Source organism: Trichomonas vaginalis, chromosome III (assembly GCF_026262505.1).
Source record: "Trichomonas vaginalis G3 chromosome III, whole genome shotgun sequence".
In the NCBI taxonomy this organism is placed as follows: Eukaryota; Parabasalia; order Trichomonadida; family Trichomonadidae; genus Trichomonas; species Trichomonas vaginalis.
In genome coordinates, this window is record NC_067205.1 from 23846543 (window position 1) to 23872847 (window position 26305).

The 26305-nt window shown below is 31.9% G+C and overlaps 11 protein-coding genes and 2 pseudogenes across 13 annotated transcripts, besides 1 other annotated feature; 4 read left to right on the plus strand and 9 right to left on the minus strand.

Annotated features, from left to right (window-relative positions):
• Positions 1-10225: part of a mobile genetic element that runs on past the window's edge.
• TVAGG3_0753150 (uncharacterized protein) lies at positions 3-473 on the minus strand (the record flags this gene model as incomplete). Its single annotated transcript, XM_001284447.2, has 1 exon — positions 3-473. One exon carries the CDS (start codon positions 471-473, stop codon positions 3-5), a length of 471 nt encoding a protein of 156 aa, XP_001284448.2.
• Positions 510-1385, plus strand: TVAGG3_0753160 (protein of unknown function, DUF4106 family; the record flags this gene model as incomplete). The annotated part of the gene is made up of 1 exon (XM_001300227.1): positions 510-1385. One exon carries the CDS (start codon positions 510-512, stop codon positions 1383-1385), a length of 876 nt encoding a protein of 291 aa, XP_001300228.1.
• Positions 1847-2685, minus strand: TVAGG3_0753170 (annotated as a pseudogene). Its single transcript has one exon. A coding segment is annotated over exon 1 (839 nt).
• On the minus strand, positions 2773-3150 carry TVAGG3_0753180 (organellar and viral DNA polymerase type B; the record flags this gene model as incomplete). The annotated part of the gene is made up of 1 exon (XM_001300229.2): positions 2773-3150. A coding segment is annotated over one exon (378 nt), but the record flags the coding sequence as incomplete, so codon positions are not given.
• TVAGG3_0753190 lies at positions 5236-5885 on the minus strand (annotated as a pseudogene). Its single transcript has one exon. A coding segment is annotated over exon 1 (650 nt).
• Positions 6164-6673, minus strand: TVAGG3_0753200 (uncharacterized protein; the record flags this gene model as incomplete). The annotated part of the gene is made up of 1 exon (XM_051245329.1): positions 6164-6673. One exon carries the CDS (start codon positions 6671-6673, stop codon positions 6164-6166), a length of 510 nt encoding a protein of 169 aa, XP_051091916.1.
• TVAGG3_0753210 (phage tail repeat-like family) lies at positions 6914-7138 on the minus strand (the record flags this gene model as incomplete). Its single annotated transcript, XM_051245330.1, has 1 exon — positions 6914-7138. The coding sequence occupies one exon, from the start codon at positions 7136-7138 to the stop codon at positions 6914-6916; it is 225 nt and encodes a 74-aa protein (XP_051091917.1).
• Positions 8103-9062, plus strand: TVAGG3_0753220 (uncharacterized protein; the record flags this gene model as incomplete). Its single annotated transcript, XM_051245331.1, has 1 exon — positions 8103-9062. The coding sequence occupies one exon, from the start codon at positions 8103-8105 to the stop codon at positions 9060-9062; it is 960 nt and encodes a 319-aa protein (XP_051091918.1).
• Positions 10226-11214: 989 nt separating the features above from the next.
• Positions 11215-11457, minus strand: TVAGG3_0753230 (serine threonine-protein phosphatase family; the record flags this gene model as incomplete). Its single annotated transcript, XM_051245332.1, has 1 exon — positions 11215-11457. One exon carries the CDS (start codon positions 11455-11457, stop codon positions 11215-11217), a length of 243 nt encoding a protein of 80 aa, XP_051091919.1.
• A 5920-nt stretch (positions 11458-17377) lies between these two features.
• On the minus strand, positions 17378-21564 carry TVAGG3_0753240 (DNA helicase RECQ family member family; the record flags this gene model as incomplete). The annotated part of the gene is made up of 1 exon (XM_001307055.1): positions 17725-21564. One exon carries the CDS (start codon positions 21562-21564, stop codon positions 17725-17727), a length of 3840 nt encoding a protein of 1279 aa, XP_001307056.1.
• A 254-nt stretch (positions 21565-21818) lies between these two features.
• Positions 21819-23158, plus strand: TVAGG3_0753250 (hydroxyacylglutathione hydrolase protein; the record flags this gene model as incomplete). The annotated part of the gene is made up of 1 exon (XM_001307054.1): positions 22169-22840. One exon carries the CDS (start codon positions 22169-22171, stop codon positions 22838-22840), a length of 672 nt encoding a protein of 223 aa, XP_001307055.1.
• Positions 23159-23283: 125 nt separating this feature from the next.
• TVAGG3_0753260 (uncharacterized protein) lies at positions 23284-23772 on the minus strand (the record flags this gene model as incomplete). The annotated part of the gene is made up of 1 exon (XM_001307053.1): positions 23336-23677. One exon carries the CDS (start codon positions 23675-23677, stop codon positions 23336-23338), a length of 342 nt encoding a protein of 113 aa, XP_001307054.1.
• A 1426-nt stretch (positions 23773-25198) lies between these two features.
• Positions 25199-25865, plus strand: TVAGG3_0753270 (protein of unknown function, DUF4108 family; the record flags this gene model as incomplete). Its single annotated transcript, XM_001307052.2, has 1 exon — positions 25199-25678. The coding sequence occupies one exon, from the start codon at positions 25199-25201 to the stop codon at positions 25676-25678; it is 480 nt and encodes a 159-aa protein (XP_001307053.1).
• Positions 25866-26305: the final 440 nt, after the last annotated feature.

The following is a 26305-nucleotide window of genomic DNA, read 5'->3' on the forward strand; positions in this document are numbered from 1 at the left end:
TTTTACATGTCAAATTTCTTTTTCTCTGGAACTGGTTCAGGTTCTTTCTTCTCTTCTTCTACTTTCTTTTCTTCTACTTTCTTTTCTTTCTTTTCTCTCTTCTTCTTCTTCTCTGGTGGAGTTATGTCAAATTTGGCGCAACCATATTTATGTAAAAGTTCTTTGTCCTTTAATAGCTCTTCTATTCTGTTTTCTATTTCATCTTCAAGAACAGCGCATGTGCCTTCTTTGCATTCTAAGAACTTTTGTTGGACTTCATCTTTCCAATCGGCGTCATCTCTGTCAACAAGTCTGTCATTGACAAATTTTAAGACTTCTCTGCCTAATGTTTTATGGTTCTTGTCATATTCCCAGAAACAGAACTTTAGAACAAATTCACCTTTCTTGTTTACACTATGTAAGATTTTATGGTCGACAGATGTTTTAGAGTCAAAAAGTTTGTCTCGAATATAGATAGCGAAATCGCTAGACATTTTCTAAAAGATAAAAATTTTAATTTTTCTAAAAATATGTTAGAAAAAAAGTTTGCTGACATTGACAAGAAATTTGAGAATGTTTTGAAGAAGAACAAGAGGAAGTTAGAAAATGCTCAGATAAAACCTATACATGACAAGTTCTTATTTGCTCAGAATGGTATAACAGGTCTAATTGCACCACCTGGGTCGGGTAAGACTTTCACTTATCTTAAAATGGCTGCACAACAACAAGAACTAGATGAGAAGAACCCATTCTATGAGTTAGTTGTTATTTGTAGTACTTCGGGTCAATTCGATCAAACCGTCAATTCGTTCAAAGATATTATAAAGAAGTCTAAGTTAGTATGTATAAAAGACTCTGAGTTGTTGGATTGGATAAAGAAGTACCAAAGAAGAGTTTTGAAGTACAATGCTATAAATGAGTATATAAACTCGAAGTTTAAAGACCCAAATGAGGAAATGCAGAGAATATTAGAGAAGAAACACTTCAGAAACAAACAGAAAGAGATAGAGTACATTTCGAAGAAATTGCAATCTTACGATTGGAAGACTTACCCTCACAGATGTCTTCTTATCTTAGATGACTTTGCTTCTCATCCTTTGTTAAAGAACAGAGAACAAGATATGTGTCGAATTCTTAAGAAGCTCAGACACTTTAACATCTCAGTTGTCATTTGTGTACAGACAGCAAAGAGTTTAAGTAAGGATGTAAAGAGAATACTTACTGATATCATACTTTTCCCTGGATTGTCCGAAGACGATTTCATGGAACTTATGAAAGAGTCCATGGCAGGTAAGTTTGACAGACATGAACTATGGGAGAAGTACAAAGTCATACAAGACCCTCATACTTCTTTCAGAATTCATATCTACGCGAACAAAGTTCAAATTGTAAAAAGTCAAGCGTAAAAATGTAAGTGTTTAGTCTTAGTCTGTTGTGGTGCTGGGGCTGTCGGTTCTTCTGGCTTTGGAATGGACTCGGTTGGTGGTACGTCGGACATTCGTTTGTGTCCTGTCGGAAGGAAGGACTTTTCCTGTTGGAAGGAAAAACTTTTCCTGTCGGATGGAAAAAATTTTCCTGTCGGATGGAAAAAATTTTCCTGTCGGATGGAAAAAAGTTCTCAATTTTCGAAAATTTGAATGGTTTACGGACGGACAACTGGAAAAATTTTTCCTGTTGGAAGGAAGGACTTTTCCTGTTGTCGGGAAATTTTTTTCTTGTCGGATGGAAGGACTCGGAATGTCGGATGGAAGGACTCGGAATGTCGGAAGGAAGGACTCGGAATGTCGGAAGGATTTGACGAGGCAATCTACCTTATAGAGCTACCTGAGCCATCTTTGGTGTCAAGCTTGAAAAATAAAGAGTGCATTTACTCTACTTGTTTGAAGTTGTCAAAATACTCTGTTATTTTTTCCTTTAACAATGGCAAATCTTCTTTGAATGTAAGTATTGTACAACCTTTCATATCATAGTGTGTTTGAGGTAACGTATCTTGAACTATCTGTTTCACATCTTCATTTGGGGTCATTGAAATCGGTAAGTTTTCGCGATAGAACCAATTTCTGTCAGATTTGTAAATCTTAGCAAGGTCGTAAAAGCTTTTGTTGTTTCTTCTGACTAAATGCAACATAACCATATCTCTGTCTTCTTCATTTTCCATCTCTTCAGTGTAAATCATATACTTATAGTTCTTTTCCTTTCCTTTTGGTACCGAACGTGGTATTCTTTTCTGTATGTTTTTGTCTTTTGCTTCAAGCTTGTTCTCTAGCTCTTCACGTTCTTGTCTATGAATTTCGTCAAGAAGTTTACAAACATACCATGAATAGCGAGGTGAAGCCCATTGTGCACATTATTTACAAGAAGTCTATGTACATACCAACCTCTCAAACCATTTGGCAATTTTTCACGATTTTCATAGAGTTTTGGCGACTGGGGTTTTTCTCCCACTCGCTGTTCTTCACGATTTTCAGAAAAAAGTATGTCTCGCTGTGCTTCATTTAATAGTTCAATAGTGCTTTGGTTCCTAAACCAGTCTTTAGGAAGCTTAGTATCTGGTGCAAAACATGCTGTCAAAATACTTTGCATTTGGTACATGTCATCTTTGACCGAACGAATGAGACGTAACTGTTTGTTATACTGAACCCACTCGTATTCTTCACTTATGGCTTCATGAACGATAGCAGTTGTTGTGTTCTCTGTTGTTGACATATCTGTCTTTACATACAAAATAAAAAAATAAAAAAAATAAAATTAGCGTTATTTTCTATCTTGTATAAAAGACCAAAAATAAACGCTTTACATGTATTTTTCAGCAACTTCGTCAAATAATTTTATAGCTTTACCTATCTCATCTACTTCAAACGTTTCTTTACCTTTCGTGGGAGCACCATACATTTTCTCAAACTTTTCGAGTAGTTCTGTTTCAGCAGCTCTCATATCGTTAACAAACACAACCTTAACTCTATTGACTGTACTGTCATATCTTTGAGTTATATTATATGTTCTTCCTATCTTATATCTCTTTGTATTGAAGTCCTTCGGTTTCTGAACGATGTAAAGTAAGCCTTCACTGCAACGTTCCGTATCGAATGAACCATATGTTATGAAGTTATATCCAACAACTGGGTCTAACCATAACAAAACTATTGGTATAAGACTTTTGTCTATAAGATATGCTGTAGTTCCATAGAATCTTACCGATATCATAAGCTCAGGATTTCTTGTCAAAATTTTCTGAGTAGAAGCATTTTTAACCCAGTCGTGGGATGTTTTCTTTCCTTCAGATAGTGTTAAAATGTCTGACAAAGAATATTTCTTGTATTTCTTTGAGTATCTTACGTTTAAATCACCAATTCTAACCACCTTGGTCTCATTGTCTATCTTTTTAACTGTTTCAAACTCAATGTTTAACATTTCTGTTCTTACATACAAAATAAAAAAAAAATAAAAAAAACTAGCTTTTATTTTCTATCTGTATCTTAAGGAAATTCATGAAATTTGGTCATTTTTTCATGATTTTCATAGAGTTTTGGCGACTACTTTTCTTACGTACTCGCAATTTTTCACTGTTTTCGTACGGAATCTCTTCTCTCGGTTTTCCTCGGGAAGCAATCTTATGCCATTTTACTCAGATTTTTGTGCTGAATTCAGCAAAAATATTTTATGTTAGAATGTTAGATCTAACATGTTTTCTAACACGTTTTCTAACATGGTCTAAAACACACAAAACTCATGAAATTTCATACGGAATTCAGCAAAAATATATTTTAGGTGAAGAGGTGAGATTTCACCTCTTTTTTCACCTCTTTTTTCACCTGTTATTTTATAAGCGTTTTACATGAATTGTATGATGTATATTTGAAATCCTAAACAATTTCGTAGCTTCTATTTCTTCTTTTAGTACATCGAATGTTTTAACGATACCGAAAGTTTCTTTATACTTCTTCTTGACGTCAGATAGAAGGAAATCGTCAGCTGTTGGATAGTTTTTGTTTAGAAATGTCAACATGTTCATTTTATCTTCTGCTGGTTTTTCTGCTTCTTTCTTTAAATCTGCATAGTCGTTTCGCATACGTTCTATCTCTTTGACGGAGTAGTTATATTTCCTCATTGCTGCTTTACATTTAGAACATTGCGGATTCATTTTTGCGTTATATTCTGAAACCTTACCTGCTAAAACAACCAAGGCGTCAATGGTTTTCTTCATCTCAAAAGCTGCTGGTTTTATCTGTTCATTCCATATCTTACCTCTTCTATCTTTATCTCTTATCTGCCATACACATTTTGCAACTAACGAAACAAAGTTGTCGTAGGTCTTAAATTCTTCGGATTTATATATGTCAGAGATGTTCTTATATACCATATCGCAAATCTTTGTCCATGACTTTGTGGTTGCAATGAAATCCAAGAAACTCATAGTTTACCTTTCGTATGAACTTCTTAATTTCAACTGAGTCAGTTGCTTTGACTTCAATTTCTTCAAATTCTGGAATAGTGAGTTTTTGTTGTTGTATTTCAGGAAGTTTAGGTAGATGGTCAATAATATCCTGCATTTCATAAAGATACTGTTCATTTGTTTCATCTTTCGCACTACAGTCTAAATTATTTGTTAAAAGTTCTTGCTTTATCTTCTGGATTTTTGTTTCAAAAGTATATGAAGAAGGAATGAAGCTTTTCATCTCTACTAACATTGAAGTTGGGTTCATAACTAACGAGTTTGGTGCTGTTGTTGCTAACATGTTCTTACAATAAAAATAAAAAAAAATATTTTATAAAAAACTAAAATATATTTTTTATCTTAAGGAAATTCATGAAAATCCAACGGGTGAGAAAACAGGTGAGAAAACGGGTGACATCTCACCTCTTCACCTAAAATATATTTTTGTCTGATTTACGCTCATTACGAAGAAGTTTCGACAAAACATTTACGAAGAAGTCTTGACAAATTCAAGAGGGTGAAAAAACAGGTGAAAAAAGAGGTGAAATCTCACCTCTTCACCTAAACATTATTTTTGGTGTAAATTTCATGATTTTCATGAGTTTTCTACGATGTTAGAAAAGAGGTTAGAAAACATGTTAGATCTAACATTCTAACATAAATTATATTTTTGGTGTAAAATTCATGAAAATTCAACGGGTGAATTTTATATAAAAAGCAACCCGCCGTTTTCCGCGGGTTGGTATATTCTTCACAAAATGCTTGTTTTGAGGTCGAGCCACTTTTGGCTCCACCTCTTTTTTTCAACCAAAACTCATTTTTCAATACTTTTTCAGCACTTCTCCGTAGTTATATATGAAAGACAATTCGAGATAAAAGTCGTAGTACAATGGAACAATATGTTGCACACCATTTGTTGTGAACCAAACTTGAAAGTCAGAGAAACTGTTACTCGGTGGTTCATAGAATTTAGAAGCAAAGTCATAAAAGTCCTTACCAATACAAAGAAAACTATTGTTGCTTGAACTGAAACTTGCATGACACATGACATTTTGAGGGTCAAACACGTTTCTATAAACTGTCAAATCTGTTGGTGGGCGTATAAACCAGAACGGACCGTCAGGTGGTAATGGTTCGTTCTGGTTTAGTAACCGAAGAAATTGTGCCCAAGAACGTTTGTCTACTTGCCAAAATAAAACTGTGTATCTCTTGGAGGGTTATTTTCAATCCTTTGAAATGAAACGGTGGAGTTCATCTTGTCATATTCTAGTTTCAGATAGTATGTTCCATTTAGTAAAGAATCGTATTTTTCTTGAAATTCCCAGTAGTATTTGTTTATTTGAGTTTGAAAGTCATTTAGAGTCTTCTCAAGACTTTCGTCTGAACGAACTGTAAAGATTCTCATTTCATCAAATTTGTCTATTAGACCATCATGACCTCTATACCGCCCATGAAAATATACTGCGAACATAAATGCGTTAGTTCTTTTTGAAAACAAAACTCTTCTAAATCCTATTGCCTTTGCATCTGAAGGACTTTGAAGCCAACGAATTGGAAAGTCAAACCTGTAAGCACCGGATGAAATTTCTTCATCTGAAATAGTCCTACCAGCGTTTGTAAAGATATAGTCTAACGGTTTTGTATCTGCTACTTTTGTTCTTTGTTTTTCAACCTGAAACATTTAATATATGTAAAAATATACTGTTTTAAAAAACGTTTTAAAATGGTATGCCATTTCATATTTCTCATCTAACAAACATGTTGTCTGACTGCTTGAGGGTTAGGTTGATACCATTCGAACTTCACGCTTACAATTCCTTCAATTGCATTCAAAATATCTGAGTCGGAGTCAACCATTTGTTCTCTCTTTGTAGTCTTGAAAGCGTCAAGAAGTTGTGCGGCTGTTGTGACATTGCCATGTGCATAGTAAATATGACCATCTAAATCTGTTACGGTTAGTCTGAGATTGTATCCTTTCTTATTTCCGTCTTGAATGGCAGCAAGTACACCCATGAAGCCTTCTTTGTTCTTTCCTTCGTCAAAGTTTACTGTAAAGGTTCGACCAGATGTAATTTGACTTCTAACTTCACGATACTTTTCATATGCATATCTTGTTCTTTCCATGGGAGCATGACCATCCTCTGCACTACCTTTTTTCCTTCTCAAAGGATGCAATTGTTCGTCATGTTTCCAGTAGAATCTGGCAAAGCCGTCGTGTCCTTCAACTTGAGGCTCACTAACATCGAAAGGCATGTCCATAAGACGTTCTTCTTCTAACCTCTCTAGTCTGTTTGGATAATTTGCGCGTGCTGTTTCCAAGTCCATTTCGTAGCGAAGACCAGACAATTTGTCATAGACTTTTATGGGTCTTCCCTTCCTATATTTAAACTTCTTTGAAACTCTCCAACCATATCTTTCTAACTCTGCTTTTATTCTAGCAGATTTTCTATCCATTCTATATGGGGGCATTTTTATAAAAATAAAAAAATATTTTTTTCTTTACTTTACATAACCACCTGCTGCCATAAGTCTTTGACGCCAACCCATACCAGCTAATGAAGGTTGACTTGGTTTAGTTTGGAAACTAAACTTTGGTTTTGGTTTATCTTCAGTTTTTGGTTTCTCTTCTTCTATCGGTTTTTCGTCACTTTTCGGTTCCTCGGGCTTTACCTCACCTGCAGGAACAGTTGTGTCGTCAACATCTTCATAAATATCATATGCCATTTGTTTTTGTTTTCCTTTCAACTTTTTGTGTTTGTTGTAAAGTTTAGAATATTTCGACTCTAAGTCAATGAGATGTTCTATAATGAACTGTTGGTCAGTGAAGTAAACTTTTCCATCTGTTGTCTCGAAAGCTCCTTCAGACTTCAATATTTTATTTGTGAGAGTCTGTTTCTTTTTTGAGATACTAGCGTTCCATTTCTATGAAAAGTGACTTTATAGTTAGGGTTTGTTTTCCAGACCTGGCACTTTCTATTATTGAATTTTTCTCTTCATCTGTAAGTTCTTTGACAGGTTTTGACAATGGTTCTGAACTTTTTGTTTGTGGTGTCAAATCTACCGTTTCAACTTCTTCGGTCATTTCATCTCAGTAAAAAATTTTAGTTTGGTTGTTTTCAACTGGTTGTTTAGGTTTTTTAAGTCGGTCTAAAACTTCCTGAGGTATAGGAAGAACTTGACAAACACGTTGTGTAACTGCTGGAAGTCGACAAATCCATCTTGAACCATTTGTCTCAATGCTGTATTGTTCATTTCATCTCAGTAAAAAATTTTACATTCCCCACGTTTGAGGTGGTTGCGGTTGGTTGTTGTTTACCCACTGTTGTGCATGGTTATATCCTCTGTTAAAGAATCTTTCACCTTGGTCATGTAGTGCCCTGCTTGGTTATAGTAGTCATTTGCTTTGTTATAGTAGTTTCCTGCTTGTTTTCCTACATTATCCATCATCCTTGAACTTTTCCTCTTGTTTCAGGATTTGGAATAAGATTTGCTGCATCTCGTGCTACCTCCCAACCTTTCTGTACAGTTTGTATAATAGGTTGTGCTTTCTCTTTAAGTATACCTAATGTACTCAAAATCTTCCTTCCAATTCAAATGCACCTCTAGCTATTGTTCCCACTGCGGGCAAAAATCTGGATGCAACTCCTGCTAATGCGCCAATAAAAACCCATTTCTTATAGGGTAAAAAATGACGAATCCAAACAAGGACCCCTATGTTTCTAAGGCAACAAAGAAAGCACTCATGATAAAAATCTTTAGTTCAACACAAATGCTTGGTTTATGGATATCTTGGAAAACATTCCGAGGTATAGAGAAGATGGACCACCCATACTGGCTAATATTTGTCGGTCAAAACACAAGATACTGTGAAGCCATACCATTACAGTCCAAAAATATTTTAGATATCTTAGCAGCTTTGACAATATTCGTTGACAAATACCATCCAACTAAACTGACATCTGACTGTGAAAGTTCTTTCAAATCAGATGATATTAAAAACTATCTGCGTTCAAAAAATGTAAACCAATATTTCATTGTCGACCAAAACCATTCTGCTCTTGGTGTCATTGACAGTTGTATAAAAATCTTAAGAGACTTAAACCAACCACAAGGTGGTGAGGTAGGTGAGATGTCATATGACGACAAGTACAGACACTTCTCCATGGCAAAGATGAGACAAGTTTTAAATATTTACAATAGCCGTAAACAAAAAGGTTTGGGAAACCATTCCCCCGAAGAAATGAAAAACAACCCTGACTTAGAGAAAGACTATATATTTAACAATTTAGTCAAAAGAGACAAACAAGAAAGAATGCCAGGCTTCAAACTTAAGAAAGGCGACAAAGTAAAAATAGAAATACCTAAACGCGACCCATATGAAAATACTATTGACTATGACAACAATGGGAACCCGACAGGTACTCACCTTCGTGTTCGTAAAAATAGAAGAAAGTATACAAGAGAATATTATGAAGTTTTAGGCAAACATGGCAAAATGTACAGACTGCAAGCAGAAGATAAAACTACTATTGTCAGACCTCGTTTCAAACTTGTCAAAGTTCAAGGTGGTATACTTTCAAAGACAGTTCCTAACAAATATAAGACAACTCCTGACGAATATGCTAAAGAAGTTGAAAATGACGACTAAGCATTTCTATACCATGCGTAAACTGTCATGTAAGGTGGCATGTAGTCTTTACTCTGTCCCGTTGTTTCCGAATATCCTGTAATGCGATGTGTATGGCTTCCTCCTCCTGAGTGTCATCCCAGTAACAATTTATAGCAAACTTAACGTCGTCTTTAACATCATATCCTTTACCTTTTGTCATTCCTGTCCAATCCAATATCTATGCTTATGCCAACCTGCTTCAGCTGTAGTTAAATTTATGTAGTGACTGTGTGCAGGTAGGTTTTCACCTGAAATCGTTTTACTTCCACCTGTTTCCTTTGAAGAGTTTGCACAATACAAAAACCTGTCGACTATTTGAGTCCAAGTTCCAAAACCAAGTACTACTTCTGGTCTGGTAGAGTTCATTGACGTATAAATAGAACCTATAGGATATACTGTTTGAAGTATTTCTGTCTTTAATGTTTGAAGCTCTGTTTTGTCTGCTTTTTTATATAACTTTTCTTCAAGTTCATTTACGTCAGAGATGCTATGTCTATGATATTTTTGTGGGTATGTTCCTTCTGTCCATGCGAAAATACGTTCTTTTGTTGCATCTACATATCCTTTTATCCATGTCGAGTCTGCTTTTGTATTCCTTAACTCTGTAACACCTTTCTCAAGCTCTTTCAACTGTTGTCCATCTTCCATTAAACCTCTGGTATGACTTGAAACCGTTTGTGTCAACATATCTACAGTTTCTTTGTCGGCTTTAAGGTCTAAACATCCTGAAACCCACCCTGTATTGGCTTTACCTTCTAAAATCTTCGATGTCCGTTCATGGTACCATTCAACCCTTTTATAATTTCATTGTCTTTTTCATCCACATATTCCTTATCTGCCTTCTTCACTAACCCACTAGCCAGATATGCTAACTCATCGTCAACATACTCTTTGTCAGCTTTGTTGTCAACATCTGCTTTCGTTGCATATGTTGCATCTGCTCTGTCATGTTCTTCTTGAACTTTTTCAATGACATATTCTTTGTCAGCTTTGTTGCCAACATCTGCTTTCAAAAGAAGTTCATCTATAGGTTTCTCGTTTAAAGTTCCTTTTGTTGGATTTATACAAACAGTATGGTTCTTACTGTCTTGAAACAGAAACTCATCTGTCATTGGGTTTATCGTCAGTTTTAAGTTTCCTTCTTTCAATGACTCAGATATCTTAGAATAGTTTGAAAAGTTTGTTGTGTTCTTATTTAGAGCTTGCAAAATGAGTTGTCGGTTGTGTTGTATTTCTCTCATAGACGCTGTTTCTTTCGACATTTTTATTCTAGATAAAATATGCTTTCAATAGAAAAAGAAAATTCTAGAGTTGCTACAACTAAACCATTAGATGAACTTTTTACCAATGTCGGTCAAAAGTTTGAGACAGAGACCGTAAAGCATGAAGGCTATCGTTTTGACTACCACTAAGATGGTTAAGAGACCCATCCGTCACAAAAGCTATTGGCTTTCGTAGAATGAAGTTCATTTCAGAAGCCATACATGGTTTCCCATTTACGGTCGCTTTTGAAATTCGATACTATAACAAAGAAAAACGTACGTATGAGAAATTTGAACAGGGAAAACTTTTACAAGTGAATTTGCTTGTAAACTTAGAAACAACTCTTCAAGCTTTTCAGAAAAAATAAACGATATCTATCTCGAATATGCAAAACAGTACAACATTGACGAAGGAGAGTACCATCTCGATATTATATATGACAGGAAAAATGCAACTGTTAAAATCAATAGAATAGAAGACCTTGGAGAAGACGTTTATATTTCTACAAAATATAACAACTTGGCATGGTATAGATTTTTGAGGATGTTAAATCAGCCTGCAGAATATCCAGTACACCCAGACTTTTATGAAGTCGAAAACCCTAATGGAACATATGAAAATGTTTTCGACCAAGATGCTATTATTGTTCATGCTTCATTTTCTGGCGCCCAAAACTCTTTCTTATGCTTGGCAAATGACTTTTACGAAAAACCTACAAAGTTATACGAACCACCAAGTGGAAGTATTTCAGACTTTCAAGTATGGTTTACTACAGATGGAAGAAAGAGAATAATTCCATTATACCACGCGTTTTACTTAGAACTTAGTTTCATATACAACTACTATCGAACGGTAAAAATATGATTTTTTAATACGGTTGAGGTGTTGGATTTGGTTGCCAACTAGACTGTGGTGCAGGTTCAGGCTGTTGTATAACAGGAGCTTGCTCTTCTGGTTCAGGGTCTTTAGGTATAATACCAACGAACTGACCTACCCTTTTACCAATATTTTTGACACCGTTCCAAATTCCTCTTCCGACGGTTTTTATTCCATTCCATATACCTCTTCCAACATTTCGAAAGAAGTTTCCAATACTACTGAAGAAACCCATTTTACTATATGTAAAAATCTAATGTCCACCTAGTCTCTTACGTTTCCTTCTGAGTTCCATAGCATTCTTTAACTGGAGCTCATACATTCTATTTCTCCTCTGGTAGAAAACATATTCTGGGTCAACTCCTGTGTTCGCGTCATCTGCATAAAGTTGTTTATATCCCACTTCAGGGTTTGTATAAAACTCTTTCCATCTCATATTTGCATACCATGGTGGCAAACCTAACGCAGCGTCATTTGACATGGCAGTTTGCATTTGTACATCTGTTGGCACTTGACCATAGTTTGCCATTGCAGTTTGTATTCTAACTTCATTTGGAATATTCTCTGGGTTTGGTTGTCCAGGTTGCTGTGCATTCGCTAAGTTCTGTGCGTCCATTTAATATTAGATAAAAATATCTCTTACGAGTACATATACTGAACATTTGCAGGCATTGGTTCATCTTCATATTCTCTGTACTTTTCTGCCACGTCAAATAAATAAATGACACAATGGAAAAAACCTAAAACAAGTAGTCCGATTTCAAACCACATTTACTTACTAATAAAATTTCTTTGTTATGACACTTTCTCCAGTTTATAGGACCTCTCTCATATTCTATCTTGTCATATATAAACTCATAGTCATGTATGTCCTCTAACCATCTCATAACGGTTTCCAAACCACTTTTATCGGATGTAAAGTAAAAGCATGGATGGTTATGTAAAACGTCTAAAGTTTCTAAAGAGTCTCTCAAAGTCCAGTCTACTTGGTATTGAAAATCCCATGTGTTATAGAACGGCGGGTCCACTATAAAGAAAACATTTTCCTTGTCTTTATATTTTTCATACAAATCTGTCCAATGACATCTCACAAACTCTATACCCTCAATATATTTTTCTATGTCCTCTTTGAAAACATTTGTATAGTTAAGATATAAAACTTTTGACATAAGTGTTTCAATGTCATGAACTCTTATAGAACCACTATATAATAGTCTAGCAGATATACTATCCCAGTCTATATATTCTGCTTTTTTCAAAACCTCTCTCACAATATTTTTCTTATCTAATGGTATACGTTCCATCTTACCTATAGGTATCTTTTCTTTTAACTCTTTCAATATTTTGTTTGTGTCTGGTATATGTTTGAGACGGTTCATATAGTTGTCGAAGTCATTGCATATAATCTTTGAGTCAGGAAATATTGTATGGCACAAATGAGATATATAGAAACTTCCACCGAACAAATCTACAAATGTTAGACCATTCGGTAGTTTCTTAAGTTCTCTCAATAGAATATCTTTACATCTACTCTTATTTCCAAAGAAGGGTAACGGTGGTTTTGTAAAATTCATTTTATATATATAATAAAAATGTTTTTTCCTGAAAAGTGACAGAAAAGTGACAAAACATTTACGAAGAAGTTTCGACAAAACATTTACGAAGAAATCATGAGTTTTCTACCCTCTTGAATTTTCATGAAATTTACACCAAAAATATATTTTATGTTAGAATGTTAGATCTAACATGTTTTCTAACATGTTTTCTAACATCGTAGAAAACTCTTGAAAATCATGAAATTTACACCAAAAAATAATGTTTATGTTAGAATGTTAGATCTAACCTTCTACCCTAAATTATATTTTTGGGTCCTTTACGCTCATTACGATGAAATCATGACAAAACATTTACGATGAAGAAGTTTCGACAAAACATTTACGAAGAAATCATGAGTTTTCTACGATGTTAGAAAACATGTTAGAAAACGTGTTAGATCTAACATTCTAACATAAACATTATTTTTGGGTCATTTACGCTCATTACGAAGAAGTCTTGACAAAACATTTACGTTCATGTTTGACAAAACATTTACGAAGAAGTCTTGACAAAACATTTACGATGAAATCATGACAAAACATTTACGATGAAGAAGTTTCGACAAAACATTTACGAAGAAATCATGAGTTTTTTACGATGTTAGAAAACATGTTAGAAAACGTGTTAGATCTAACATTCTAACATAAACATTTTTTTGGGTCATTTACGCTCATTACGAAGAAGTCTTGACAAAACATTTACGAAGAAGTCTTGACAAAACATTTACGAAGAAGTCTTGACAAAACATTTACGATGAAATCATGACAAAACATTTACGATGAAATCATGACAAAAAAGTCAACGGCTGGTCGGCTGGGGTTCGGTCCTCCTCTTGGGTCTTGGGAAAAATTCTTAGGGCTGGAAGCCCTCCGAATAAAAACTTCATTTATACTAAACATCTTCAGGGCTAGAAGGCACGAAGTGCCTGGAAGCCCCACTACCTTTTTTTTTTTTTTTTTTTTTTTTTTTCATCTCATCAGTTTCTAGCTAATTCAAAAATCTTTACTATCTTATTCGATTAAAATGAAAAGGGAATAGTTTCATTATGCTTTAAATGACAGCCTTATAATATAATCATAGTTTTCGCTCAATATGCAGCATTTTTTTCGAAATCTATGGTCAATATCCTAAATACTGATTGCTTTGCATTCATATCTCTTACATTTTCTATACCCACATCACTATTCATTGCTATTCCTATCTTTTTCATTTTTGTTTGTTTCTCATAATTTCTCAAAAAACATGATAACTTGATATTTGTAAATATCATACTTTATAACGTAAATAAGAACTTGACCTATTAAGAAAAGCAGTAATGAAAAGAAAATCTGAAATTCATAAAAATTACAAGTTTCTGATGACAATTAGCTTAATTAAACCAGGTACAAGATTATATAATTGTATTTTCTATCCAATTATCCATATAATATCTTATCCAGAAAAAATAACTTGATCAATACCAAATGATTTTTTAACTAGTAAATAAAGTATTTTCTTTACACACACATTGTATATCATAGTTTTTTTTTGGTTTCGCAAAACATCCAAAAACAAATATGCTATAAAAGTGACAATTTTAGCAAAACGAAACCCTTATTATTATTGACAAATTTTGCTCATATGAAAGTAAATCTTCTTCAAATGGTCACTTTACGTATTTCGAAGGCGACATCAACAGTACAATCCTCCACGGTTCAATTTGCAATGGAGGGAACAGTGCTGTAGACAGAGGAATGATTTACCAGCACCAAGGTTTTTCATCACTTTCAAAAACAAACTTTTCTAACTGTAATTCAAAATGGTCAGCAGCTTTTGACTATTATGCTCTTCAATCAACTACAAATGTTTCATTTTGTAATTTTGAGAATTTAGAAGCAGATCTGATTATCACACAGATTACCCATTATAATGGAACAATTTCAAGGTGTAATTATATAAATAACTCTCAAAGAGAATTTGGATGTGGGATAGTTGATAGTGCTAATAATAAAGTTGCCTCAAAATCTCGATTGAAAGACATTGAATTTAGTTTTGAGAAGACTGTTTTTCATTTTGAGAATTATTAATTAGCATATAATTATAATCATATTGTATGAAGTTATCAATTCTCTTAAATTTTGAAAGCTTAAGAAATTTAAAAGTACAAACAAATATATATTATTAAAATAATGGTATTGATCAATTTGAAAAATTTTGAAATTTTGAATACGAATTTTAATGTAAACTTTAATAGTTGTAACAGAATAGGAAACATCACAGATGGCAAATTAGATTAATGAAAAGTTGGAATTTTTTCAATAAAATTTTATTCATGAAAAAAGATGCATGAAATACAATAATAGTAATATAGATACGTTATACAACATGTTACATAAGTGATCACTATAAGCATAATAGCTTTAAACAAAATAATCATATCAAAATTTGTATCTGTAAGCAGCAAGAGTGTTATATCCTAATATTAAGTGTAACTACTTATTAGACAATGAATACAATATAATGCATTGATTAATAGGCTAAAGAAAAAAAATTATATCCTTCAATTTGGACAATCCGAAATTTTTCTTAATTAATTGAATTACATATACATTAATTTACAATTAAGTGATATCAGCGATAAACTTATATGCACGTTTAACTTTATCAGATTTCAAATGAAAACATGGATTTCATTGCATGTTTTTCAACACTAGCTCCAGAAAAATGATACAAAGATGAATAAATAGTAATGTCCCTAAAATAAGGTACAAAACAAAAAATTATCAACAATATACTTAATTTCGGCTATTATGATAAAAAGTGAATATGTCAAAAAAATTTATTCCATCATCTTGTTATCTGTACCTCACCACGGACTAATATGAAGAGAGATCAATTTCCAAAATTTTACCAAAAAGAGATTAGGCCTAATTTTTATTCAATTAAATTGTTAAACATTTAAATTCATAAAAATTACAAGTTTCTGATGACAATTAGCTTAATTAAACCAGGTACAAGATTATATAATTGTATTTTCTATCCAATTATCCATATAATATCTTATCCAGAAAAAATAACTTGATCAATACCAAATGATTTTTTAACTAGTAAATAAAGTATTTTCTTTACACACACATTGTATATCATAGTTTTTTTTTTGGTTTCGCAAAATAATTTGAAAATTTATTCAATTAAATTGTTAAACATTCATTTGGTCTAAGGGTTTCGTTTTGCTAAAATTGTCACTTTTATAGCATATTTGTTTTTGGATGTTTTGCGAAACCAAAAAAAAACTATGATATACAATGTGTGTGTAAAGAAAATACTTTATTTACTAGTTAAAAAATCATTTGGTATTGATCAAGTTATTTTTTCTGGATAAGATATTATATGGATAATTGGATAGAAAATACAATTATATAATCTTGTACCTGGTTTAATTAAGCTAATTGTCATCAGAAACTTGTAATTTTTATGAATTTCAGATTTTCTTTTCATTACTGCTTTTCTTAATAGGTCAAGTTCTTATTTACGTTATAAAGTATGATATTTACAAATATCAAGTTATCATGTTTTTTGAGAAATTATGAGAAACAAACAAAAATGAAAAAGATAGGAATAGCAATGAATAGTGATGTGGGTATAGAAAATGTAAGAGATATGAATGCAAAGCAATCAGTATTTAGGATATTGACCATAGATTTCGAAAAAAATGCTGCATATTGAGCGAAAACTATGATTATATTATAAGGCTGTCATTTAAAGCATAATGAAACTATTCCCTTTTCATTTTAATCGAATAAGATAGTAAAGATTTTTGAATTAGCTAGAAACTGATGAGATGTTTTCACAAATCAGATTTTTAATCTCTATAATGCATAATTCACTCAATATCTCAATTTTGATATTGCGAGATATTTTTGCTATCGGTTTCGCAATTTTGACACAATAGCAAGAGGGTTCTATAAGCATTATTATCAACGTAGAATCTGAATATCATATCAGAAAATGTCGCAAATCTGACATTTACCCGACCAAATAGCAAAAATAATTGAATACTTTTCGCAAAAACTTTAAAAATCGATAAAAATCTGAAATATAGATATTAAAGAGACTTTTTATATAATATTCATAAAGATTTTCCAAAAATATGATACCGCAAAATTAAAAAAGTGACGTCTTGAGTGGAGTCAAAGGTCGAAATTGCTAGCTAAATGTTTTTTAGCGAAATTGCGTATTGTATGTTTTTTCGCAAAACGAAACCTTTAGCCAATCTTTATGATTTGTTATACAGATACTAGATCTACTACTCCCAAAAACAATTCATTTTTTGAATGGCCCCCTTTTTTAGGTTTTCCTTTTATGAAAAATGCCAATATTATACGATTATTAATATATTTATTTTTTTGTTCTCAATAAAAGTATTCAAAAGTCAATATAAACCATTCAAAATTGAGAGGAAACTCATTAAGAGGCTCGGAATTCGAGTAGTGAGGAAGGGTAAATTTTGAGAGCCAAAATTTCAAATCCCCTCAATATTTCAAAGCCCTTCTACTTAGATTTTGTGACTACCTTAGAATTGATGTTTTAGATTCATTTTTCCAAAAAAATCGACTAAACGGAAAAGGTGATTTGTTTGATTCATATTATGGATTTATTAATATTTTTCGATGTATTATTGATGTATTTTCATCGTCGGGATCTGTTTATTCATCAGAAATGACAACAGCTTCATTTTGGAATGACTTAAAGTTCATTGGTATCAGTCCATGCACAGGAGAATTACCAATACTACAAAATGTAGATAAAAAAGGTTCAAATTTCGATGATTTTAAATTATTTTCATTGATGAACCTTGTGGATGAAAGAGTTAACACTTCATAAATTCTATTTAGTAAAACAAAAGAAAATAAAATAAAAATTAAAATTATTTTTTCAACATAGACATCTGTTGCTGCATATAAGTCAATACTGCAGTAGATGTCTCAGGAACAGAGTCAGGATTCATTTGTTGTCTGTTCTGTTGCGTTGAAAAAGGAAGATTTTGGTTAGAACTCTGCGGAACAAACATTTGAGGGGTTTGTTTGGTTGGCCAAATCGGAATAACGTTCTGTTTCTGGCCAGAACTTGTTTTTGAATTTGCCAACTCAACAATTCTTCTTTGGAGTGGATTTCCAATAGAATTTGATGGAACAAGGTTTGCAAGCTTCGAAGAATAAGCGTTGTTGCTTGTTGGATTCGCAGAAAGGTTTGATTGAATTAATATTCTTTCTATCGCGTATTTTCCGAACAAATTAAAGATCTTTTTAGACATTCCTGTTAATCTGATCATCTCTATCTCAGTTGTCGGCTTTTGTTCGACAATTTTCTTTAATAAGTCGATTTTCAGGACTTTATCAGGTTCTATTCTACTCATATCAGCAACTTGTGCTCTAAGTTCGTTGAGGCTCTTATACAAAGCATTGTTTTCAGGGGAAAGCGAATCTTCTGGGTATTCTTCGATAATATACTGAATATTATCTTTGTAAGCGAACATTTCGCCGGGAATATAATACTCTATCTTTCCATTTGGTATTTCCTTGAACTTTTTTGTGATTACGTCGCCTTGTTCCAATTTATGTAATAAAAGATCGAAAATTCCATTTGAAGTCTTCAATTCCCCACCACTTCCGAACTCAATCATCTGGTAATCGCATGAATCTTTTATAGATTTCGAGGAAATTCCATAAAAAATTTTTTCCAGATGTTTTTTCGTCGCGAAAGGGGAAGTTCGACCTCTTTTCCTGTAGATATTGTTCACGATATTCGCTATAGCAATTGCGAACCGATTCATGACCCTTGGAACTGGTTTTCCTCGAATCGAAGATAATCTACAGTTATCACACATTTCGTGGCATTCTTCTGGGTTGAACTGTTCACCAAAGTATTGTAGCAACAAGGATCTTCTACAATCTTTCTTGTTCAAACAGTATTCTTCCATTTTATATAACATATCAACTTTATTTCGATCCAATTCCTGAGAACCAGGAGTATTTTCACATATAATATACAGAAGTTTATCAATATCAGCGGAACTGTATAATAATATACAATCTGTCTTTTTTCCGTCTCTTCCGCTTCTTCCGGCTTCCTGGTAGTATTCTTCGATTGATTTCGGGATGGAATGATGTATAACGAATCTTACATCTGGTTTGTTGATCCCCATTCCGAAAGCTAAAGTCGCAACAACAATATTTATTTCATTTCGCATCCATCGGTCCTGCGTGTCCTTCCTGTGTTCCATGTCCATCTTCCCATGGTAGTGAAGCGTTCTAAGACCTCTTTGGTTCAAATAAATCGACATTTCTTCGGTTGTTCGTGTTGTCATGCAAAAAATGATTCCAGAAGCATTGTCGTAGCCTTTCTGGTATATCCAGTTGACGATCTGGTTGTAACAACCTTCAGTAGTCCCTTCTTTCGCATGTACTTCGAAATTTATATTTGGTCGATTAAAAGTTTGATGGAAAATCTCAACATTCTTCATGCAAAGTTGTTCGTAACAGTCTTCTATGACCTTCTGTGTTGCTGTCGCCGTCAAAGCCATGAGAGGAACTTCTGGATAGTTTTCTCTCACTTTTCCGATCTGCATGTAGTCTGGTCTGAAGTCGTGGCCCCAATGGGAGACACAATGGGCCTCATCGACAACAATACGAGTCAATTTGTTTTGACTATAAATATCATTCAAAAATTGTGAGACATTTCCGCTTAGATTCAGCTTTTCTGGGGTCATGTAAAGGAATCTGACTCTTCCTTGCTTGGCTTCATTCAATATCTTGCTCTCTTCCTCTTGTTTCGTTTCATAATTTATTAATTCAGCTTGGATGTTCAATGATTTCAACTGATCGACTTGATCCTTGATGAGAGATAACAAAGGGGATATAACCAATGTAACGCCACCTTGTACCATTCCTGTCAACATATAACATAAAGATTTTCCTCCGCCAGTCGGCATCAGAATGAAGACATCGTTACCTCTGACGGCTGCTGCAATCGCTGGAAGCTGTACACCGCGAAATGAATCATGGCCAAACACATTTTTGTTCACTTCATTCAAAACATTGATATATTCATCGGGAAGTCCATAATTGTTCGATTCGTTGTAAATTGATTGGTCGGGGAAGTCCTGATTTTGGTTTGATTGATTATTTGTTGATAATGATTGATTTGAAGTGTTTGAACTAGTTAAACTATTGTTTGTCGTTGAATTCTGTCCAAAAACACTTTTATTATCATTTATTTTATTTTCTGTATTAAATTGCTGATTTGATATCTGATTCAATCTATTTTGACTACTTAATGATTTGATATCATTATTTTGAAGATTTTGATTAAAAATATTTTTATTTTCATAATTTTGAATCTGATCATAATTTTGTTGATTATATTTACTAATATCATCATTACGACTGTAATTTCTATTTATCTGATTAAAAATATTTTTATTATCATAATTTTGATTTTGATCGTAATTTTGCTGGTTATATGTATTTAATTCATTTGAAGTATTGTAATTTTGATTCTTCTGATTAAAAATATTTTTATTATCATAATTTTGATTTTGATCATAATTTTGCTGGTTATATGTATTTAATTCATTTGAAGTATTGTAATTTTGATTCTTCTGATTAAAAATATTTTTATTATCATAATTTTGATTTTGATCATAATTTTGCTGGTTATATGTATTTAATTCATTTGAAGTATTGTAATTTTGATTCTTCTGATTAAAAATATTTTTATTATCATAATTTTGATTTTGATCATAATTTTGTTGATTATATGTATTTAAATCATTAATACTATTAGAATTCTGATTATTCTGGTTTAAGAAATTTTTAATATTATTTTTTTGATTTGAGTCATATAATTGTTGATTCATAGGTTGATTGATTTTGTTGATACCATTTTTATTATCCAAATTAAGATTATTTTGATTTTGATGAAAATCAGTATTTTCTTGCAAAACTTGGTTTTCGTGTTGATAATCCTGTCTGTCTGATTGCTTTGTATCAACAATTACAATATCATCCGAGTCTTCATTGAATTTCTGTTGAAAATTGAGAGAATTTATCAAATCCGGTTTCTTTGGAGGGTCAATTTTTATCATACTTTGACGTTGTTCTAATGTTTTGTAATGAGTAAGTAATTTGTCTTCAATATTCAATATCTGTAAGTAAGCTTTCTTTCTCTCATCTCTGTACATTGGAATATCTGCGTAATTTTGATTTTGGACACATTCTTTGATACAATTGTTGATTTGTTCAAGATATGACTGTAATTTAAACAAATTCTCCTCATGAATGTGATAAGTATCATCTAACTCGATTGATTTCTTATTTGTTTCATTTTGTGGTGGAATTATTGGTTTTATTTCTTGTTGTATTGGTTCTTGTGTATAATTACTTGATGATTTTGAGTATTCATTTGATGCTTCTTGCTGTGTGTCAACGTATTCTGAATCTGAAGAAAGATAACTAAAATTTGTTTCTTGAACTGGAGGTTGAGGTAATGTTCGAGAAATAAACGAAGATATAGTTTGATTGGGATTAGGTTTATCTGATTCATCATCTGAATCATCTATAACAATTGCTTCTGATTGTTTGTAATTCGGTTTTTGCTGTTGATTGTTGAATAAATTATCTTGTCCAGCAGATCTATTCTGACCAAAAGGTGATGTGTAACTCCGGTCCACCATCATATTGACATGAGGTGTCCCATCATTCAACATTAAAAAATTAGAAAAAAATATTGACCATCTTAGTAAAGCTAAAGCAGTGTCATACAGTTCAAATTATATTATTTCTCTTGATTTTCTTCTGAGAGATTTTTGAATTCTGGAAAAAATACCGAAAATATATTAGATCAATTTTACTATAATTCAAATAAGTGTCTTATGTATCTTTTATTTATCATAAGATTTTGGAATAAAACTGTTTTTGAAAAGTATTGATTTTAAATCAAGGTTTATTAACCTATTGTCAAGTGAAAACAAGATTAAGATGAAATTTAATGTTTAATGTGACGTAATATCAACAATTTCCTCAAGATATTTTTTTGTTTTGAATAAAAGTTGCAATTGAATAAAATGGACATAGGTTAGAATTTGTTTGGTAGTGCCTATTCCAATAACGAAGTAAATTGTTGAGCTGAAGCCTTCAATTATTGGATGAAAATTTTGTTGCCAATCGCTGATTTGTTCTTCTGAATAAGACTATCAAGATTAAAGGAAATTCTTCATTCCAACTTTTGCAAAAAATTTTTGACTATAGAAGCAATTTTTTTTACCAATAATGAGTAGTCAATATAAAATAAGTGATCTATTCGAATCTATAATGCTTACAAAGACTATTACACTTGGTAGATTCGTTCTAGGACCAATAGAGAACAATGTTTACTTACTTAAATTGACAAACAGAGTTCTTTTAGTTGATCCAACATGTCAAGGAAAGGAACTTGCCGATTACATCAAAACAACATATCCAGCTGACAAAGTAGACATTTATCTCACACATGGTCATTGGGATCATATTGGTGCAGTACCAGAATTATGTGATATTTTCCCAGATTTAACAATTTACGCTTCTTCTAAAGATGAGCCTTTATACACAAATCCAGAATACAATGGGTCAGGTCATACCAGACATAGTTTTGATATAAGCAAATATTTGGACAGAATGAAATTTGTTGATAAAATGAATTCATCTAAACTTGTCATTGATGATATAGAGTTCGAGGTCTTCGAAACACCAGGACATACACCAGGAGGAGCATGCCTTTATAACAAACAAGAAAAATTACTATTTTCTGGTGATACTCTTTTCAAAGACTCCATTGGCAGATCTGATTTCCCCTATGGCGATGGAAGACAGCTTGTTAGTGGAATTGTTAACAATTTGATGAAACTTCCTGATGATACCGTTGTTTTCCCTGGACATGGCGATTCTACAACAATTGGCGAAGAAAGAAAGTATAATCCATTCATAAGAAGATATAAGAACCTCTAAAAATCAGTTCAAACTTATTTTATTTTGAGTTTCTCCCTTTTTATCAAAATTTTATAACGCAAATTATTTTTTGTTGCCATTTTGTTCTGAAAATACTTAAAAAATTGTCATATCCAATCATTTTATGGAAGATTTTTCTTAAATTTTTCAAATAATGAAAGATAACATAATATATATTACTCCTATACATTAAAACCAATCACCGTTAATATAATTCCTCTTATCTACGAGCCAAAATACTAGAATCTATATATCTCTAAAATTCAAAGCGACAACATGTATTCATTTTAGAATATCGTTTATGTAAACCTCTATGTTGATACATTATCCATGTTCTCAAATGTTTCTATAATGAAAAATGTCAATCAAATTGAAATTTAACTAAAATATCATATGTTTATTCTAATAAAATTATTAGATGCATTAAATATAACATTACTCGGCCCAAATGTAATATAAATAACAATAAAAAAGGATATTAGCAATAATTTCAAATCAAACTGTAACTTGTTCAGAAATATCTGTCTGGTGTTGACCTTGTGATTCATCAGGAGAGTAGACTGAATATAGTTGATTGGTGCTTTGAGGAAATACAAGTAAAACATTCTGTCCGTAATTTTCTGCTTGATTTGAAGTACAAAATGCTGGTTTATCTGCATATACAGGAACCTCATCAATTTTTACTGTGTTATTTTCAATCACGTAATTTTCATTCCCATGATCATTATTACACAATGCGTGGTATAGCATAACACCTGCTATAATGCATAGAGATAATATGCACAGTTGAAATAGGATTCCCCATGTTGTTCCAAAGATAAGGTGGAAGACTGACATTTGAAATGATTTTACACCTTTTCAAAATATAAAATCTTTCTGTCCATATATTTTAGTGGGAATTTTTAAACAAAAGAATATTTCAAAACATAAAATTTGCTTGGCAATTTTTTGAATGGAAAATAATCGGAAGATTTTATCCATTCAATAGTTGTTTATTTTGAAGTAAAAATAATTGTTATTTCTGAGGCAATGAGTTTTTGGACTCATTCCCTGTACCAGATTTTACTTTTATAAACGATCAACTCATGCAGAAGAAGATCCAAAAAACATATGGCGACTTTATTATAACGGAATTGATCCTCCAAGCGTTATATATTCAGGTGAGATCAAACAAGTCACTGCATCCGACAAGAAATGTTTCGCATACATATGTACATTCACTAACCTCCAAAGAAGAGCAATTGAATTCAATAGCATTACAGATTATTCGATTTTACTTTGCGAAAACTCTTTTTACAAAGATCCTGGAAACGTATACATTAATAGCGATAATAAAAATGATATTATTATTGACAAATTTTGTTCATATGAAAGTAAATCTTCAACAGATGGTCACTTTACATATTTCGAAGGCAACATCAACAGTACAATCCTCCAAGGTTCAATTTGTAATGGAGGGAACAGTGCTGTAGACCGAGGAATGATAGATCAAGGCAATGGTAATTCGTATCTTTCAAAAACAAACTTTTCTAACTGTATTTCAAGGTATTCAACAGCTGTTTATTATTGGTATACTATAGCGATAATAAATATTTCATTTTGTAATTTTCAAAATTTAGAAACAACTACAAATATCAATCAGTTCGGCTACTGCAATGTAAATGTTGAAAGATGTAATTATGTAAACAATTTTCAATCTGAATCTAATATTGGATTAATTTGGCTTGAAGGCTATAATCTTCATATTTTTAATTCAGTTTTCAAAAATAACAGATTTCAATATTTGTTCAGATCCAATAATAAAATTTATTTACATCATTGTAATATTGATGATTTAACCACTTCTGGAGCTGTTTATACATCAGAAATGGCAACTGCATTATTTATGAATGACTTACAGTTTATTAGAATAGATCCTTGTGAAGGTTCTATACTAATTGTACAAAATATTGATAAAAAAGATTCTATCCTGAAAGATCTTGAATTAATTTCATTAATTAATATATTTTTATAATACAAATAATAAAAATATAATATAATTTACATAAACATATGATTTTTAATAGTAGTATATGTTGAAGGGTTTTGTGACTTTTTTTGTAAACGTAAGAATTCATACATTTTTGAGCGATTTTGTATCATTTTTTTTTACATATGAAGTAAAAAATGTATGATTTTTACGGTTTTTATTCTTACGTTTTTGAATAAATCAAGATTTAAAAATTTTCAGAATCGTAAGAAATTTTCACTAAACCCATACATAATGAAATAAAAAAAAATTAAAAAAATAAAAAAATAAACTTTAAAAATTCATGTCTTACATTTTTTGAATAATTTATTTTTTTAATTCGTAAGAAAATGAGTGGATCAAGATTCGTAACCGTCAATCAATTAACGGATGCTCTTTCACCAATTCTTGAAAATGTTAAACAAGTAGATGTTTATTTCGATGATTATGTAGAAAGTTTATATTATAAAGGTAAGTTTAATATTAAACCTATCGCTTTTGCATTTGATAATAAATTAATTGAAAATGCAAAAATTTGGGAATTAATTCCGAATATTGAATTTATAACAAATATTAATGATAAATGGTTTAAACGAATTCCAACCACAAAAGTTCTTTGTAAATTAATGATCAAAACTGAGGAAAAAGAATTTAACGGGTTTAAATATCATCCAAATAAAGTTTCAGAACTAGAAAATGAAAAACTTCAGAAAAAATTAAACGATAGACTTTCAAATGATCGTATTGAAAAAATAAATAAACTAGCAGAAGTTGCATTTAATAATGAAATATTTGATGAATATAACCTTGAACTCAGTGATGGACTTTAAGGACCTGGGCTCAACGAGTCATGATTTATGAAATCAATTATTTGATTCATTCGCTCTTCAATAATTTCTATTCTTTTTGTTAAATCATCTATTTTCATTAATGAGGTGATTCTTGATTGAGGAATAGATTTCAAACTAACCACTCCTTTTATTTTTGAAATTTTGAATCCATGACCCTCCGGGTCTTGGACTCTGTCCTCAACTTTAAACATTTTATTCAATTTACATGTTGTCAATTCTTCAAATAATTTTTTATTGTTAGCATAATAGTTATTAAATTCTTCAACAGATGAAAAAATTTTTATTTCAGTAATTGGTTTAACAACGTTTATTTTTTGTTGAACATTTTCACTTTCATTTATTTCTTCCTCCTCTGTTTCATTTATTTTTAAAATCGGTTTCATTTATCATTAAATAAAAATTAGAATATAAGTGATGAAATATATTTTTTAATTAATATTAAATCAGAAATGGCGGCAGGATTCTTTAAAAAATTATGGGATGGAATTAAGAAAGCTGCAGGTTGGGTTTATAAAAAGGTTATTAAACCTGTTGCAAACTTTTTGGCACCAGTAGCGAAAACGGCAGGAACTATCATAGGTGGAGTATTAGGTACTAAAGCAGGTA